Here is a 19,011-nt window from a genome sequence, read left to right as displayed (position 1 = left end):
TGGAGAAGAGAATGCTCTGGGGGATCTTATCAGAGTTTATAAATATCTGAAGGGGGCACATAAAGAAGACAAAGCCAGACCCAACTCAGTAGTGCCCACTGACAAGACAAGGCAATGAGCACAAATTGAATTTGCAAGAAATTCGATCTGAACATAAGAAAACGCTTCTTCGTTGTGAGAGTCATTGAATACTGGAACAGGTTGCCCAGAATGGTTGTGGGGTCTCCATCTTTGGAGATATTCAAAATCCAACTGGACAAAGCCCTGGGCATCCTGGTCTGGCTGACCCTGTTTGAGCAGGGGGTTGGACCAGGTGTTCTATACAGCTCTCTTCCAATCTCAACTATTCTATGATTCTGTGAAGAGCAAATAAACTGTTGTCTGCTTATGATGATTGCTTATATTGTATGTGCCTTCTTCCTTTGTTTTAGAGGTAAAGTCAAGTGACAATGTTTTAAGCAAGATTAAAAATAGTGTTTTATAACTGAAGCGCTAAAGAGAGAAAAACAATTTATTCTCACACAGGCAAAAACCTTGGGTGAAAGGAAAAAAAAATCAGTAACTCATTAGGCAGGTTATTAACACAGAGAAAGAAGAAAAGAGATGATTCAAGATGGTGGTGGTGGTAGATCCCTTACTTCCAGTGTTCCCATTTGTTTAAGTCCATAGATTTGATAGAAAAGTAATATTTGCTCCTAAAATTACATCTTTCAAAATGGCCAGTCTTCAGTTATGTTACAATTTTTTGTGGTGCTTAAAAATGTATGAAAAACAAAGATTTGGCCTTCTGATAGATTATTTTGCAGATATACAGTAAGGTACATTTAGAAGCTTTATTTTTAGTTTCAAATAGTAAAATTTGTTTGTTGCATTGTTAGAGATTCGAAAGAGTCTTAGAATGTATTTTTTAATTCATTTGTGATTCTGAATTATATGAATGCCTACTTGGAAAGCTTGCATGCAGGTGATTATTTTAATCAAATTCATGATGAAACAAAGTATAGTGTTCTAGGGGAAAGTCTTAAATTGTCAAAATTTCTGAAATAGAAATAAATATTTTAGAGCTGCTTGATTAGATGAGCTCTTCAGTTTGAAATCTAGATTAAAAATGGCACTAAGCTGTAGATATTGTCGTATGGAATAAATGTTATTACTAGACAAATTGGTAATAAAACATCAGTTAAGATGAAATCAGCTGGTAACACACAAGTTCTATGTGCAGAAGAGTTATGTAATTTTAATTGGCCCAAGTGTGAAAATAAATTTAAGTTTCATTTTTGGGGAGGAGGAGTGGAGAGGAGTGAAAGGAATTTGCATAGAGTGGGACAGTGAAAGAAAGAACAACAGAAATGTAGAGGTTTTAAATCCCCATGCTTTGGGGAGAAAAATGCATCTAAAAAGTGTAAGTCTTAAGATTATAAATAAAAATATATATATATTTTGGTCATGTTTTGTTATACACTTCTCATCTTAACTTGTATGGTTAATTACATTGTCAGAAATAGTTTATTTTGTATTATGTTTCTGTGATCTTTATTTCTGTTCACTAGGATCTGATATAGAAAACATTATTCCAATTCAAACAAAAGATCTAAATGACCCACTTTCTTGAGCACAGAATTTTGAAAAGAAACAATATTTTTAATTCCAAGCATAGAACTAACTGGGCACAATAAATGGAATGTTTCCAGCAAAAACACATACTTTCAGGTTTCTTTTCAGGATTCATTCTTCAAATGAAGAACACTAGAGCTGAATAACAGCCAGCTGCAAAACACTGAACCTCAGGGGTTTAACCACATAAGAAAACAATGTATGACCACGTGACTTATAACAAATAAAAAGCTGTTAAAGTGCATCTAAATATGTGTATTTGGTAAAGTCTACCATCTTTCCATGAATTTAAATTATGATTTATTAGTGTGTAGGACAGTATGTGCTTATCTGAATACTACTTACAGTAAAGCTACCATGAAATTGTTCCTCCACTCCCAGGTCATTTCATCATTTTATGTTGAATGGGGAGGTAATGCTATGTCCTTCATGGGAAAAGGTGTTACGAAAAGCACAGTTCTTTGCTTGCTTCACTTGTCCCATGAAATGATGGCTCAAGCCAAGGATGCGGTGAGTATGCTATAGTTGTCCTTACCTTGTCATTTGTGAGGGTTATGCATGGATGTATTTTTACTGCTGAAGTTAAATTATAATCTAATTTTTGTACAAGGTGGGTGGAACAAGTCTTATGTAACAACAGACAAAAAAGTCTTATGTGACAATAGTAAAAATATATATCTAGTACTTTCATTTAGTATATAGTGTTGGATAAATTAATAGGATACAATATTTTTTACAAAATAGCTGAAGGTTCAGTTCTACCTTACTGAAATTGAGTAGCATCATTCTCTAAATAAATCTGTAGATTTAGAAGAGCATTCTTTCAGAACAAAGTATGACTTTGTATAAAGAATGAGAAATCAAGATTTTATGTATAATTAATAACTTCAAGGTTTTATAACAACATTATTTCTTAAGCCTTATATAGATAATAGGCTTTTTGACTTATGTACGTGCATATGTATATACATACGTGGAAGAATCTGATTATTTTTCACTTATAAAAGGAGCTATCATTATTTACAATCAAACTCTATGTCTATGCTTAATGTCTCCATGAGCATATTTTGAAAGACAATTTTTGAGAGTTTAGAAAAATTTGCCTTCATCTTGACGCAGCTAAAGCAAATCCAGTGGTTGAGTATAAGCCATATGGGAAAGTTAAAATCCACTCTAGTTAATATCTGTGGTGGCCACAAGTGAAAAACTTCCAGTATGATCAAGTACACTTCCTTGTAACTAGAAATAGCAATATACTTGCTTCCCCAAATTCCACATCTGTTTGTGTACTCCTTCAAGATATCAAGTGCTGACAAAGTTTATCAAAATTACCAGGTACAGAGAATTAAGTAGACTGTAGGAAGAATGCAACTTCTAGAGAATTAGATCATAAGTGCATAGAAGGAGGAATAGACTTGAACTGTTTCTTAAAACAGTCTTACAGAATAATATGAATGGTTGTATAATGATCAGTGGTATATTTGTTTGTGACTATGAATCATAATCTCTGTATACAACAGTGTTACTACCTGGACTGTTCTAATAACTTATGCTCATAAAGAAATTTTAAATCCTGGCCATTATTTACAATTATGTGATTTAGTGTCAAATCTTATGGAGAGAGGAATAAAAAAATGAGCCTTATTCCTCTGTGCAAGCAGCAGTAGACAAAAGGTACTCTGGATAACCATGTTTAAAAAAAAAATAAAAAAAAATTGTTGTTAATCATACCAACTTAAAAAACACAGTTTAATGACTTGAAAGAAAAACTAGTTTAAAACAACTTTTTTTTTCTTTGCATTATTATGGACCATTCTTGCTTTTTCAGTATTAAAAGAGCTGCCTTGTTGGGTCAAACATTAGATCCATTAGCCCAGATTGATGGACGGAGGTGATTAACACGTGTTTACGATAAGGAAAACATAAAAAATAAAGCATGTATTTAGGGTGTACTGGAGTTATAGCAATCTATCTTCTTTTTTTCTTTCTTTTTTTATGGTCTTGTTCACTGACTTATGTTTTGTGTTTCATTTTGTATTTTAATGCAAAAAAAAAATCAGATTGTAAAAATCAATGCTTGTTATTGATACTGTTTGTATTGAGAAGATCCATGCAAAATACTGTGCTCCAAATGAAATTTGAGTCATCTGCTGTGTTAAAATCTATAGAACTAAGTTGGTCAGAAAACATATCTCTAAAATTTTAGATATCATGATTCATTATGAACTCACTGCATTGTTTGTGTAGTGACATGGTTATGCAAAGCACTTTGCAGGTATGTTTCTTTGACCTGAGCTAAGGAAATGAATTTGCAAGGTCAAGCTTGATTTCCTGGAATCTTCAGCTAAGTGGTATGTGGTACTGTGCATGACTTCATTTAAATCAGGTAACAAGTACATGAAGAAAAGGAAAGAATTATGGTCAAAGAAGCAAATGCATGTTGGTCTCATTTGATATTTTTATGTATATGTATAAAAAGAAAGGTGATGTTAATAATGAGTGAAAATAAATATAAGGAGCAATTTTTGAATAGAAATCATTATCCTAATACTCAAGTGAAATATTTAATATCTCTTTAGCACTACTATCCTAATCTTGTGAAGAAGCAGATACAAACTTAATTTTACTCAGCAGGTAAGTCAGTGAGTTAAGCATATCTTTACAGAAGGAGAATCAAAATCTTCCTGTAATATCAGTGCTGCGTGAATTTAAAGACTTTTAGTATGTAATTGATAGCTCAGGCTGTTGGTAAGCTGGCATGAATTTGAAGGATTTATAAAATAATTTCTTACTTTATTTTCTGTTATCAGGACTGGGTATCTCTTTGGTCCTTGCCTTATGATAACAATGAAGAGCAAGTTCCTTCTCAGCTAGGTCTGGCATGGCTGGTTCCTTTATGGGTAGATAGAGACCCTGAGGTTAGTTAATACAATGTTAAGTTGATATCTCATTTTGGCACTTAAATATTTGCAATATTTTTGTTTCATTAATTTGTTTAATATTAAAGCTACTGTTCTGAATTATTCAAAACATTATTGACTATATCCTGAATAACAATAACAATTGTGGGGGAATATTTCCATGTAAACAGCTGAGCAATGCTTCCCTACATCTCTGATCTTCTTTCCTCTCATTAGTCACTCATGATAATGATTCATAAAGCAGTGTTGATGAAAACTGCCTTATTTAGGTGCAAAGCAGAAACACTGAACTACACACATGAACTACAAATTTAGAGCAAATATGTTTGGTGTAAATCTGCTACATTTTATGAAAGTTTGTTAACCAGAACTATTTTTAAGTGGTAAAATATAAAGAATATTGAAGACTATCTTAATATTTTAAATATTCAAAGTATTTTTTTTATTAATTCTATCATTATTACTTACACATAGTTGTGATTGTGGGGATATGATCAGAGAGAATCTAGGAAAAAACTTTGTTGCTCTTAAAAACATTCCTCCTAAGCTACAGATTCAGTTCCTCTAACTCTATAAGAATTTTAATAATTAGTGTTGCTTATTACTGTAAGAAATGTGGCTTTGTATTGTGCTTATTTGTACTAGGTCAGATTTACCTCACTTGGAATAGGATCAGCTCTTACATCTCTTGAAGTAGGATGTATTGCTTTAGCAGAAAGCTGCCAAAACATTTCAGGAGGACTATGGGGAACAGTGATAAATATCCTTCTGGACCAATCTGAATGTAGCATGGTGCGCAGGGAGGTATGTTTCTTGTGTCCTTCTGCCATCTTAGGTTGTGGTTTTCAGCATATGTCTAGAGCAATGAGTTAATATGTAGATTGTGCTGTTCAATTTGATGTTTTATTGAGTTGTAATGTAGCAATGGGAATATTGATGTTTTCATTTCTTTCAGGCTGCTTTTATTCTACAGAATCTCCTTGTGATCCCAATTCCTACTGAAGATGTGAAAGATTGTACTTGGCAAGTGAGTGACTATTACATTTGATGAGAAGGTCATAGTGTCATAGAGAGACATTTTTTGATATAAAAACATGTCAGTATATCTATTAAAAAAAAAAAAAAAAAGCTTACCTACATAGTGTCAGTAATGTTTTAGGATACAAACTGGTCATGTATTTTGCCCAGACTTGAAATGCTACATGATTTGAGTGGTATGAGGAAGGAGAAATGCTATGCATGTGATGCTTATAAAATGTTTTGAAATCAATCTATGAGTGACTAGAAACAAGCCTTTTCAGAAAGAGACAAAACAGCTTGTTACTTATATGTAATTTTGAATGCTGTCTAAAAAAACACTGTTTCTATTCTGTATATGCCTGAAGATTTTAAGTGTGGATCTGAGTATTGGAGGTGGCATGAAAATTGTGTCATAGAATGGTTGGGGTTGGGAAGGACCTCTGGAGATTGTCTAGTCCCACCCCCTGCTCAAAGCAGGGTCAAAAAGAGCAGGTTGCTCAGGGCCATGTCCAGTCAGGTGTGGAATATCTCTAAGGATGGAGACTCCACAACCTCTCTGAGCAATCTGTTCCAAAGTTCAACTACTCTCTCACACAAAAAAGTTTCTTCTTATGTTTAAGTGGAATTTTGTTTTAATTTTTGCCCATTGCCTCTTGTTCTATCATGGGACACCACTGAGAAGAGTCTGGCTCTGTCTACTTTGTTTCCTCCCATCAGGTACTTACACACATTGATAAGGTCCCCCCTGAAACTTCTCTGCTTGAGACTGAACAGTCCCGGCTCTCTCAGCCTCTCCTCATATGAGAGATGCTCCAGTATGTCTATGTCTCTCTCGTACGGGTGAGCCCAGACCTAGACCCAGCACTCCAGGTGTGGCCTCACCAGTGCTGAGCAGAGGGGAAGGATCACTTCCGTCAGCCTGCTGGCAACACTCTTCCTAATGCAGCCCAGATTGTTGTTGGCCTTCATTGCCACAAGGGCACATTGCTGGATCATGGTTGGCTTGCTGTCCGCCAGGAGTCCTAGGTCCTTCTCTGCAGAGCTGCTTCCCAGCTGGTCGGCCCCCAGCCTGTCCTGGTGCATGGGATTATTCCTCCCCAGGTGCAGAACTTCCCATTGTGAAACCTCCTCTTCCTATAATAAAATATATTATTTTATTAGTATGTTTACTAGTGGACTAAATCAGTGAAGTATTCAAGGATGACTATATTTACCAAGATTCCTGGCTTTTTGGATTTGATACCCGAATAGGAAAACATCTGTAAATCATCAGTGAATGCAGTGGTGCTACAGGTGAATTTAAAACAGCTGAGGATCAAACTGAAATACAATTTGTTCTTAATCTCTGTGATGATGTCTGAATTGTCCCATCTCAGCATATATTGTATAGCCCCAGTTCTGGACTTGTCTGATGCGGAAGTTTAAATATCTTTTGGTTATCTTTTTCTTGTGACTTATTAATAGTTGGACTCTCCTTCAGTCAGATGGACTGCCAACTACTGTGGCAACTAATCACTTCATCACATTTATTTTTCTTCTCCAGTATACTTGTACCAACTTTTCCAGTTCTGATCTGGAGCCGGTCATCTCATCTTACCATCAACAACCTTGATTCATTTCACGTAAAGGTCTTAGAATGAGAGTTCCTCATTTTTCACCTCCTGTTACTATGATACCCATTCTGCCTGGCCGTATTTTCTCTGCTCTGTGAGGTCTTACCTACATTTAGAACAATGGTACCCATGTAGGTTCCTTCTGGAGAAATATACATACTCTGTTTTATCTGTTCCTTTTCAAAAAAGATCAAGTTAGTGCTGGAAGATACTACTACTGCTTTATCAGCAGAGGCTGCCTGTGGTCCAGCTGCACCTAAAATCAGTTATGCTGTTTCTTCCAGAGCTGCATTTTACAGTATGTCTTATCTTTCCTTTATATCTCACAGTAAAGGAAGATGTTCAGGTAGTGTCTCAAATCCGGCCCTTGTTTCAGTCTTTGCATTAGATACTTATATTTTATCAATATAAATCATAGTTCTTTAAATTTATAATAGCAGGGGATTTGCAAGGGCAGACACTGTAACTTATGGATCTAAACTGTATTAAAAGCTGCTTTTTAATCCTTTTTAAACATTTCAAGGACTATGATGAGGTGACAAAAATTGAATCCAGTTGCAGAATTCCAAGTGAATTCCAGTGCTATCAATACGAGCTTTGAGTCACTGTGATTCTTATTAAAAAGTGCAATTTAATGGAAATTGCTTATCACTTAATACATGTTCATGCTGAAGATATTGAACAACACTTCATGGTAACATGAATGAAAACTGAAAATGCAAACAACAATTAAAATTATAAGACTACTTCAGAGAGTTATTTTTTGCCTTGCACAAAATGAGATAGTTTGTCTGTAGAACAGTTAATGCAAGCAAAGTTCAAAGGAAAGCTAATAAGAGGATTTGGTGAATAGCAGGAATAATGTTTCATAGCTAAAGTAGAGCATTATTGTTTTATCCCTTAGGAAAAGGGGGCTGGAAAAGAAAATGCTGTTCCTAGAGATTATAGGGATTTTTTTTTTCATGTGAATGTATGTTGTGTTGCTGTTATGCAGTTGATTTGCTTTATAATAATTCATTTTGCTATGCTACTTTGAAAAGTGGCACGAGTAAAATCAACCTGTGTAGTGTGTTATGAGACTACAACATACTGTGTTATCTAAAGATTGCTGAAGTCAGAGCATGTTGTGAATGTGACTGATGAATGACTCTTCCAGTGCAGCCCTTGTGCCATAAAGTGCTGGCATAGTATTTTAAACTGGCAAAGACAATGCTGGATAGTAAAACTTTGACTAAATGTAATCATACTTTATGTATACAAAATTTCTGAAGTATTCATTTGTCATAGTTAATACCATCCAACTATATTGCTGACCATGCACTATTACAGTTTTATAATTCATCATAAACAGTTTACATGAGGTAGTGTTCTTTTTCAAACTATTTATGTTACATCTGGTTCTTCATTAATTGGTATAAAAGGCAAATAATGAAAGTAATCTGTTTATATGTTACAGCAACCAAAAAGAACAGGCAGTAGCCATCCAAAACTCTAGCCATAACTTATAACACAAAATAGTTTTACTCCTTCCACTTTATCCATTGTTTTTTTTTCTTGCAAAGTAAGCTTGTACTCAGTGTAAATGGTGGGATTGGATCAGATCCAGCCTGTTGAGGACAAGCAGTGTTTTTCAAATGACTTATTTGCAGCTGATTTAACTCAACTATCTCCTGACTGTCAAAGAAAGTTTCTAAATAGCATTGATAAATTTTATTTCCTGTAATTTTAAATAGTTTCTGTTAAAGTACTGCCAGATGCCTACTAAAAAACTTCATTGCAGGATGTAATTGGTTTGAATTTTTCTCAATCTGGGTTCTTTTGCCAATTAACACTTTTATTATTATGGTCCATCTAAAACAGGTTATATCTTAGCTGAGCAAAGACTTTTTGCTTTCTTCTATTAATGTAAAAAGCACTGGAGAAATACTGTAGCAAAAGCAGGCAAATCAAACTGTTGATTTGAAATAATACTATGAAGTCTTTCTTTTAGGGTAAATCCAACTCTCTGGAATGTTTTCCCTGAGGTCGATATTTAAAAACAAGTTAATGCAAAACAGTCTTCAAAGAGAATTTCTTTCTTTTTATGTTTTGTTTTCTAAATAAGTCTTTTATTATAGCAGATTGGAATAGATAGCTGTAGTGTAAGGACAGTATATTCTCCAATAGGCAGACCTTATTTTATGTTAAAGATTCCTTTAAAGAAATGGTCTTCATGAACTTCATGTCTTCAGGGACCCTGTGTATATGATGAAGAGTCTGGTCTGCCACAGATAGGAAAACCTGCACTTCAGGCCCTTTTCTATCACTGCCACTTCTATGAACATTTGAATCAGATGGTGAAGCACTGTTACCTAGGACGTTACATGTTTGATTTGAATTGTTCCAAGGGAGACAATCTGATCATAGAAAAAGGTGGTATGACTGGTAAGTGACACTAATTTAACTTTGTGTTCTTAATCTAGTTAAATAATTTCCAGTTTTGAGTAGTTTACCTCAAGTAATTCTTAATAAAAATGGAGGTTAAATTGAATAACTAATTGGATATACTATTAAGTTAAAAGGTTGCCCTTAAGATCTAAGAGTAGATAGTTCATTAGTTCAACATATCTGAGAAGTAGCTCTGAACTCTTGTTTACATCTTCAAAAAAGTTATTAATGGAAAAGATGTATTTGGTTCTACAATCCATTTTCTTGCAAAATATTGGTGAAAGAATACTTCTTACAGCAGTGACTTTGTGACAGACCAGTATATTAAAAGGGAACAGGGGAAAAAAAATTACATGGACTGTTTTTAAAACTATACACTCCTACTTTTGTGTGTGTTTTTTTTGTTTTTTTCTTTTTATTTTCAACTTAAAGGTCTATAATTTGGAAAGGCCTCCGAGGTGCTTGTCAGCTGTATTCTAAGACATGCAGATCTAATTTAATTCATAGACTGAAATAATTAAGTATTTAGATTGGTTACATTTTTTTTAACCTGTATATCCTTGGAATATCCCAGATCATTATTATTTTTTTAATATTGATTTATACATTTTTATATAGATTATTAATTTTCTGAGTAATATACTTAAGTCTTACTATGATGAACTGTGGGAACACACGTTCTTGTCCAAATATATATTTCAAACTCAAGTTTACCAAGTTAGGAAATTCTTGAAAGAAATCAATTAGTAAAAACTTTTTAAAGGAGGAAAAAGAAATTAAGTTCATGCTTTGTTTTCTTTGCTTTTTTTGCATATAGGATCCTATATTTTCATCTCCTAAAGCTGCAGATTTGAAAGATTCTTGTAGGCCTGTTTCTGTTCAACTAATAAATGTTACAGAAACATACAGAAGAGGAATGCTATTTCCCTTACTAAGCCCACATGTTTTTTGGCTTATCTTTCTGAAATTATTTTTGTAATTTTTTTATGTATTTTCCTCACATTTTTCAGTAACTCAAACCTTACCCAATTTATAAAGGTATGTTAAAAATAAAATTAAATAGCTAAGAGCTTAGTAATAAGCTCAGATATCTATAGGACTTTTACTTCTGTGATTTTTGAATTTGGAAACTGTATAATCTAGTGCTATATTGTTTGATTTTTATTTTTTTATTTTTATTTTTATTTTTTTTTCTCCAATGTATAAAAGCTTCCAAAGAAAACCTGTTATTGACAGGTTTCCACTATACAATATTTTGGCGCTTTTTATTCTGAAACAGATTTACAAAGTAATTCTGCCTTCAATATGCTTATCAATATTGGTTCTCTTTAAACTACCTTCTCCTAAAATATGAATTTGAAGGTTTTTTTTGAAAATGAGAGCATCTGCTTATTACCTATTTATGCTGTGAGACCCAATTTCTTCAATACTTCTATCTTATTATTTTGTAAATATAACTAAAGCTGAACTATTTCAAATGAGTAAAGCCTCTGCAACTGCAATTTGAGCTGAATGTATTTTTCTTCTAGGTTTATGTTGTAGCTGAATATAGCATACTTTCTTTACTGCTTGTTTGAGGGGTTTGCTGGATAATAACTCATAGGTGCAACATGTGAAAACCTATTAAACATTTTGAGATCTTCAGAAGAAAAACTGATCATTTACTTCTGTTTCACTGAAACAATGATTTGGAAAGCTTGCTAAAGCACTCTGCTGGTCTTGTGGTAATGAAAAAGAAAACTTTTTCTGTTTGATTTTCATTTTTTTTTTAAATCCTTTTTTGGTTTTCCTACAGATTTTGATGATTCAGTTAATCTTTGGAAGGTTCCATCCACTGAAAGCCAGTCTTCACATTCTCTGTCAACATCTGATACTATGGTAACTTCCAGAGTAACCCATTTATTTTAAATATACTGTTGTTCCTGAAATGATTTGAAGAAAATTAGTTAGTTATAAATGCTGAGAGAAAAAGCTGAAACTTAACTGAAACTTACTCTAAATTAGCTTTAAACACTAACAAAAACTTTTATGGTATTTACCTGAGCAAATACAAATAAAATGGCTTAATTTATCTAGTTAAATGCATAAGGCAATGATGGATTTTGTAGCTTCTCTCAGCAAGACATATTCTCTAGAAATTTCTGTTGAATAGATGTGCTGATTTGATAAAGACTTATCAAATGCAACAGGCTACTATCCTATTTTATTGACTCACAAAATGTTATGCAAGTTTTTTGCTGTGCAAGATGATGAAAATGAAAATATAACCAGTACTGAAATTTTGTGTCTCAAAATATTTCACAGTTGTCATCTTTCATTATTGCTTTGACTTATTATTATCAATGTATTGCTATCAAGTGTCGTTACTGTTATCTGGAAAATTCTGAATAATTTAGAATTTAGTTTAAAAATTAGGGGGTTTTTTCCTCTCCTTTTTAGCAATTTTATTAATGACCTTGATTTTCATTTATTAAAAAAAAACCCTGGAGATATTTTGAACTTTAATATTCAGAGCTGAATATTTGAAACTGAAAACTGAGTGTTTATAAATCATGAAATAGGGGCTAACTTGAATACTTTCTAAAAAAATATAATAAAATTTTTCTTTAAGAAAATACATAGGAATCTCAAGTTGTTTAAAAGCAGTTTTTTCCAAACTGCTCCTAACTGAATTATCTGAGTGTCACCTTCTTACAAGCGTAAAAGTGGAACAAGTTTCAGTTTTTTCTATGCATATTATTTGAGAGGAGGTTCAGCTTCAGTGACTTAAAAAAAGAAAAGTCCAATTTGAAATTTACTAGATCAGATTAAAGCATCTTCGTTTATATGTGTAAAAGAGCATTATTATTTAACATAAAGACTTAGATTTACAGTTGCATTTAACAAATGGAAAACTCTGAATTATTTATAGCTGAAAGCACAGTGTGATACGATGATGTACTCAATTGTATCAATCTTCCAGATGTTGTCAGACTTTTTATATGTATTTGGGAGGATTATGCTCTTACAGCTGATGTAAGAGAGTTATATACAAGGATTTTTTTTTCTTGCTTCCACTACTGAATATAAAGATTTTACAAAACAATTATTTGATTGTATTTTCTCTTTTAAGATAAAAAAAGCTAACATTTATAAAAGATTATTTAATTTCCATTTGTCCTTCACATTCATTAGCGTTATGGACCTTATAAGCAGCTGTAAACTCTATTTTTTATTGACTAGGTTACTTACCTTTAAAATATCCGTGTTGACATGACAGATGGCAAGTTTCCACACTGGAAGGAGAGACGCCTAGGTCTGATGTTCCAATGTCGGTATTAATTGTGAGAGGAAAGACAGCAGAAGGGAACTGAGGCTAAATAGAAACTGTATTCCAAAGAGTGGCTAGTGACTATTAAGTATTTATCTGTTGTCTAAAGTTAAGATATATTTTAAAAACTCAGACTGTCTTAAAATTAGGTACTTGCAATTTATTTTTTATACACTTACATTTTGTTTTCCTACAGTCTGGCCCAAAACTTTCCATTTTGATGTATGAGGAGGAGAAAAACATTTATGAAGTCATTATGCAAAAAGCTTATAGATTTTTGTCTCCGAATTTGGTCTTTTGATGAGGATATAATTATTCCAAGCCCACTAGATGGCATGGTTTCCCCATCACAGATGAAAGGGAAGCCACATGTCATACTAAAAGGAAAAATATTGATGCATTTGTGTCTGGTACAGATTTGATGACAACAGTCCCAAATAATTGAGAGTTAGCAGCTATCAATCCAAGTAAAATTGTTTCTATCAGAAGCTCTTTTCTTATATTTTAATTACTTTTTTTAATAATAATACTTAAATAAATGAATAAATGTTCTAAATCTGTCTTTATCCATTCGTTGCAAGAATGCCAATCTAGGAAGCTGAAACTGCTTTTTGCTTCAGTAAGCCACATCCTGAAGATCTTTGAGGAAGCAAAAGCTCTGTCCTTTTATTGAATTCTAAGAACAGAGAAAAGGTCTGCTGAATTTTTTTGGATGGATGAAAACAGTTCTGACAAAAAGAAAAAGACACTGCTAGTTTTCTCCTTTTCAGTTTTCATGTAATTAATAGTTAATTTGAGCTATCCAAAGGCTGACTTTACGCTGGGTTCACATAAATTTAAATGAAGATAGTATTTAACTTTTTGGCTTCATCTTTTTTTCCCAACTTTGTAAAAATTAAAAATGAGAAAATTAAAAAGCAAGTACATCAATAACAGAAATGATTCTTATTTACTCTAGTCTATAAAGTAGTCTGTCAGAGGTCTTGCAGAGGCAGTAAGTGCAACTCTCCTGATTTTATAGAGTGAAGAATTGCAATGTGGGGATGAAATCAATGACTCAAGGTCACATAAAAGGCAGTAGTAGAGCTGAATTGCCTGTACTCTGTTAACTGATCTGCACTGTATTTAGTGTCTTTAAGATCTCAGTAGACTGCAGATTTTTGTCAAAATCATCTTATTTTTTTCTGTAAACGGTAGTGTGGATATTACAAAGAGTTCACTTCTGTGAAAATAATGTCTTTTATAGAACTAGTACATTAGTAAACATTAACTCAATTTATCATGACAGGAAACAAATCCTTACTTTTATTTTAATGAACATCTTTGTTTTATTTTTAATATGTATGCTTTAAGGCACCATCAGCATGGAGATACCAACTTGTTTCACATTGTATAAATATACCAGGTCTGTTTGCCCAGGACTGCTTAGCAGAATGAACAGTTGTTTAAAAACTTGGGCTAAGAATGGTGCAGGTTAAAGGATCTACAGACTTTTCCCAGATAGCTTTAAGTCATGGCCATGAAATCTTCTTGCTATTTTATATTTTAAAAAAAAGTATGCTTTATTTGCTGGATCCATGGATACCAGAGTGCTCTACACTAAAGTGATTTAAACCTTTGAGAAGAGCACTGAATAGAATTAATCACTGCATACCTATTAAAGCAATGCCAGAGGGATTTTTATACTAGAGGTTAAGAAAAGACCTTTTATTCATATCTAGTAGATAAATGGCAAAACCATCACCTTTGTCTTGTTTCTCCTATGACAATTTCTGTATTCTTTTGTATTAGTTCTTCTAATCTGCAGTTCTCTCCCCCCACTTCTTTCTCCCCAGTACATCACCTTCCAAAATTTCTGTGTTTCACTGTTAAGCACCAGAATGCTTCATTGCTCCCAGAAAGAATATGGTGGCAATAGTAAATAAATAATAATTGTAAATATCCTCTACTGGGTATGATGTCCCAGACCCCCAGATCATCCTTATCAAGGGTGATTTATAAAAGTGGTAATATCTTTTCTTTCCTGGAAGGCAGAACACTGTGGAAATGACTTCATTGTGTTATTGTATGTTTTCTGTTAAGATAGCAGCAAATGTCTGTTTTTAACCCCATATCCCACTGTGAAGCAATTACCAATAAATGTTCCATCAGTGTGGGAAGCTAATAAGGTATATTTTTCCAACCAGATAAAGCTATTATTGATTTTTTTTCTTTTTTTTCAGTTAGATAAGACCTTATTTTTATATCTTTGACCATAAGTTTCAGACAGTTTGACAGGATGCAGAAAGAATACATGTTGTGCAGCGTAGGTGACGTGTTGATTTATTAACACGTGAAAGCTTGTATGCATTCATAATAATATCTTTGAGATGAGTCCCAATAGAGCAATAATTTCTTTCAGAGCTGTAGTTATAGCAGAAGAACTGTAAGGACTGTTAGAAGCAGTATTTTGGGTTTGTGCTTTATATATATAAGTGTGTGTGTGTGTGTATGTGTATGTGTATATATGTGTGTATATATGTATGTATGTAAGTGTATATGTATGTATATATATACACACATACATACATGCACACACACACATATATTTTAATATATATTTTTGACATTTATTAAAGTGCTTAGAATTAAAGTACAGTGCTGAATAAATGCAGAGTTTGCCGAGTGTCATGATGGATTGATTTACTCTAATACAAATTATTGATTTAAATAATGATGTAAATCAGCAAGCAGAAAGCTTTTAATTTATTTGAATTTGTAAATATGCTTTTTAGTTATATATGTAAAATACATATATGTTTGACTTTCAATGGGCTGATGCAATTTGGTACTGTTTTTTGCTTACAGGAAGAATATAGTGTACCCAAACATGTCCTAGTGATTATGTGGTCCTGGGATTCAGATATGCACCCCAAATCTTACTGTAGCTTGGCTAGTGACCCCTGCTCTTTTTTGAGGACCAACTGAGCATGCTTGCAGAGAAAAAGTCAAGACTATAGGGCAGACAATAGTGGGAAACCAGTGCAAAATGGGGGAGAGAAGGGAGTTGCAGCACAGAAGTGGAACCCTTCAGCTCATGCAGGGAAACATTCAGTGTCCTGTAAAGATGTGCTGTTAGAAGCCTGACAAGGTTTGGAAGTGACTGGGAAGAATGAGGGGAAAACAGAAAACTTTCTTAGGGAGGAGAAAAGACTGTGTAGAGTGTTTTCTGTAACTCAGAATGCCACTCAGTAAACTGAAACCAAGCCTGGAAAGAAGTGACCTATCTGCAAGGGTTCAGTGGGTAAGAGAGGAATTCATGATTTCCTTCCCTCCACCATTTTTTTGTTTTGTTTTGTCTTTTGGGTCACTTCAGACTTTTCCTTAGGTAAAAATTATTCAAACTGATATTCTAATAATACTCTAAAAAGAAAACCTTTGAAATATTTCAGTCTTCCTTAGAAGGCTCACTGTGAGGAAAAGTCTAATACTGTCCTTCTTAAAGCTGTGCCTGACTTGGGATTCCATTACTGTCCCCAACATTATGTATTCTTTACACTGTACAACAATGACTCCTTTGAAAAGTATTTATCTTATGTGAATAGTCCAGCTAGGAATCAAAGAACAGAAGTGAAAAAGTAACCGGGCATAGGTATTTATCAGGTGCTCTGAGACAGGTCACTGGTCCTGGCAGGTCACAAAGTGTATTATTAAGCTGTAGAGTCTCGGTCTTCTGATTTTGTGCTTGCAGTTTAAAACACAGTGACAAGAGCATTAAGAATTCCTTTGAAAGCATGCAAAGTTAATAATACAGCGGGTGATTTAGTTGCTCAATTAATAGAAGCAGCATGGTAGTATGTTACTGTGATGTAAATGTATCTTCACCAGAAAACCAACAGGTCTGAGGATCACAAGACTAAGGTTAAGAGAAGCACTCAGAGTCAGAAAGGCTCCAGAAGTTAAGCTTTGGCTGATGAGAGTAGCCCACTCGTTATATTTTATCTAAGTGTGTCCTTGTACAAGTGGACAAGCCTTGATCCTCTCTGTAGAGCAAAAGTGCACAAGAATCTCTATTTTAAATGTTTCAGTCATGCCTTTCTTTCCTCATCAAAAAGTGGATAGAGTCAATCATATGGATGAAAAAAAGAGGGATGAAGAGAAGGAATTTCCAGTATCATTCTTGGGCATTGACCAGTTTGTGGACTGAAATGTTTCAGCCTGTCCATATTGTCCTGTTTTCAGTAGTTTCAATTCTCAGGTGTTTATATTTTTTTAACAAAATTTAATCAAATTGGTTTTGAACACTGAGTAATTTTTAAGCTTATTTTTGTTCCTTCAAGCAAAATGTAAATATGTCTGCTCTGTTAAAGGTTGAATCAGCTAGTTTGCTTTTTATGGCTTTCTAGATTCTGTCTGCATCACCATCCCTGGGGAGTGTTACTGAGCTTCAGGCAAAAGTCCCAACATATTCAACCAGTTTTATTCCTGAAACTGCAGCTGATAGGCTTATGGCTCAAGGTAAGCCAAACTGTAATTGACTTTGTAAACATAATGATGAATATAATGTATTATTTAGCCTGTCCATATTCCAGTATTTGTATATGCATATAAATCTTGTGTGTTCTTGGAACAGTCACTCTGACACTTTTAGTGGTTGTTTTAGAAGACAAGCATAAACCCGTGTCTTTAAAATGAAATAAGGTGAAATACATTGACATTAAATAGTAATGGTTGATCTTGTTCGAAATGTAACACATTTGTGAGACTTAGTTTCCATTCCTGTTAACCGGTCACCCTTTCAAAACACTCAATTTTAATAAAGCTGTCAAGGTAGATTGATAAACATACATACACACACACAATTTTTCTGTGAAGGAAAGAAGTGAAAACAAAATTTTTATCATTACAAATTTACCATTTATCTTTAATAATAACTAGTGTCCTATAGAAAGAACAGTTTATTTTGAAATGATTTTAAATAACACTTTTCTTGTATTTGATTTCTTTTTTTTTAATTCCAGAATGTACTGTTTTAAGTATATAGGGAAGTTGGATATTCTATGAAAAATAGAGCACAAGTTGTTTTTGTAACTGCCCTAATTTTTCGTTTGTGTTTTTTTGTTTTTCTCATTTGTTTTTATTAAAAACATTCTAGGTCAGAGTGATACTACCACAACAGCATCTCCAAGTCAACATGGTTCTCCCATGTCTGTTGTCCTGTCTAAACAGTGTGCCGTAGTCACACCCTCTCTCTTGTCAGCTGTTTGCAGCCTTCTGCATAATCTGCTTGTTGTCACTCCAAAGGATACTGGAATTGCTCTTCAACAAGCACACTTGCTAACAGCTCTCAGCAGGTAGGAGATCAATAACTGCTGAACTACAAACAGGTGTAGTAATAGAGGTAAAAAGAATGAAATGAGATCTACCAGTGTTTCATACCAAAACTGTTAAAGATATTGATCAGATCTTGCTTCTGGGATGTTAACAAAGGCGCTTTTTTTTTTTTTTTTTTTTTTTTTTTTTTTTTTAACACAAATAGCGGAAGAAGAGGATTTAGGTTTTTATAGGTAGAGGTAGTAATATTGATGATTCTAGTTGTGGTGGTGTTCTTCCCCAGGACTACTGTGTTCTTCTGGAAATGTTTTAGGTTTCATCTAGATGAACATTTTGTCATCCTTTTGGGGATTTGATTTTTTTTCTTTAGTAGAGTAATATATGATGCAGTCAGGCATTCAGTGTTGCAGATCATGTCTGTTCATTGTATGATTTTTCTTTTTTTACTTGCATGGAATATTTTGAGGACGGACCAAGGGCTGTCACAGTAAAAGAGAGTAAATAATCCTTGGCAATTTGGGGAAAATATTAGATCAAAACCCTAATATTTTGGTTCTTTTCTTAAAGGAAGAACAATTTGAAATAGTTTTCAGATTGTATACTCTCCATGTTTGTGCCTGAGTCAGAACAGATTCTTTTATGTGAAGAAAGTGTTTGGAAGTCCTGAAGTGATGTGTGAAATTTTTTTTATTATTATTATTATTTTTTAAGACTTTCAAAAGCTTTTGTAGTTACTCTATACACATAAATTAATAAAAACAAATTCTGTTTGAATACAGTTTATATTAGTACA

General features: G+C 33.5%; 1 protein-coding gene across 1 annotated transcript in view; it reads left to right on the top strand.

Moving 5' to 3' along the window:
- The window catches only part of RTTN (rotatin), an 86,560-nt gene that overhangs the window by 46,414 nt on the left and 21,135 nt on the right, over window positions 1–19,011 (top strand). Inside the window, exons 29-36 of the mRNA XM_067292157.1 lie at window positions 1,996–2,124; window positions 4,425–4,532; window positions 5,181–5,339; window positions 5,491–5,562; window positions 9,400–9,592; window positions 11,391–11,473; window positions 17,291–17,402; window positions 18,040–18,238. Coding sequence (XP_067148258.1) covers window positions 1,996–2,124; window positions 4,425–4,532; window positions 5,181–5,339; window positions 5,491–5,562; window positions 9,400–9,592; window positions 11,391–11,473; window positions 17,291–17,402; window positions 18,040–18,238 — 1,055 coding nt within the window. The remainder of the gene's footprint in view (window positions 1–1,995; window positions 2,125–4,424; window positions 4,533–5,180; window positions 5,340–5,490; window positions 5,563–9,399; window positions 9,593–11,390; window positions 11,474–17,290; window positions 17,403–18,039; window positions 18,239–19,011) is intronic.

Source organism: Apteryx mantelli, chromosome 2 (genome assembly GCF_036417845.1).
Source record: "Apteryx mantelli isolate bAptMan1 chromosome 2, bAptMan1.hap1, whole genome shotgun sequence".
NCBI lineage: Eukaryota > Metazoa > Chordata > Aves > Apterygiformes > Apterygidae > Apteryx > Apteryx mantelli.
The sequence above is the reverse complement of the archived record's forward strand: the minus strand, read 5'-3'. Positions and strand labels throughout refer to the sequence as shown.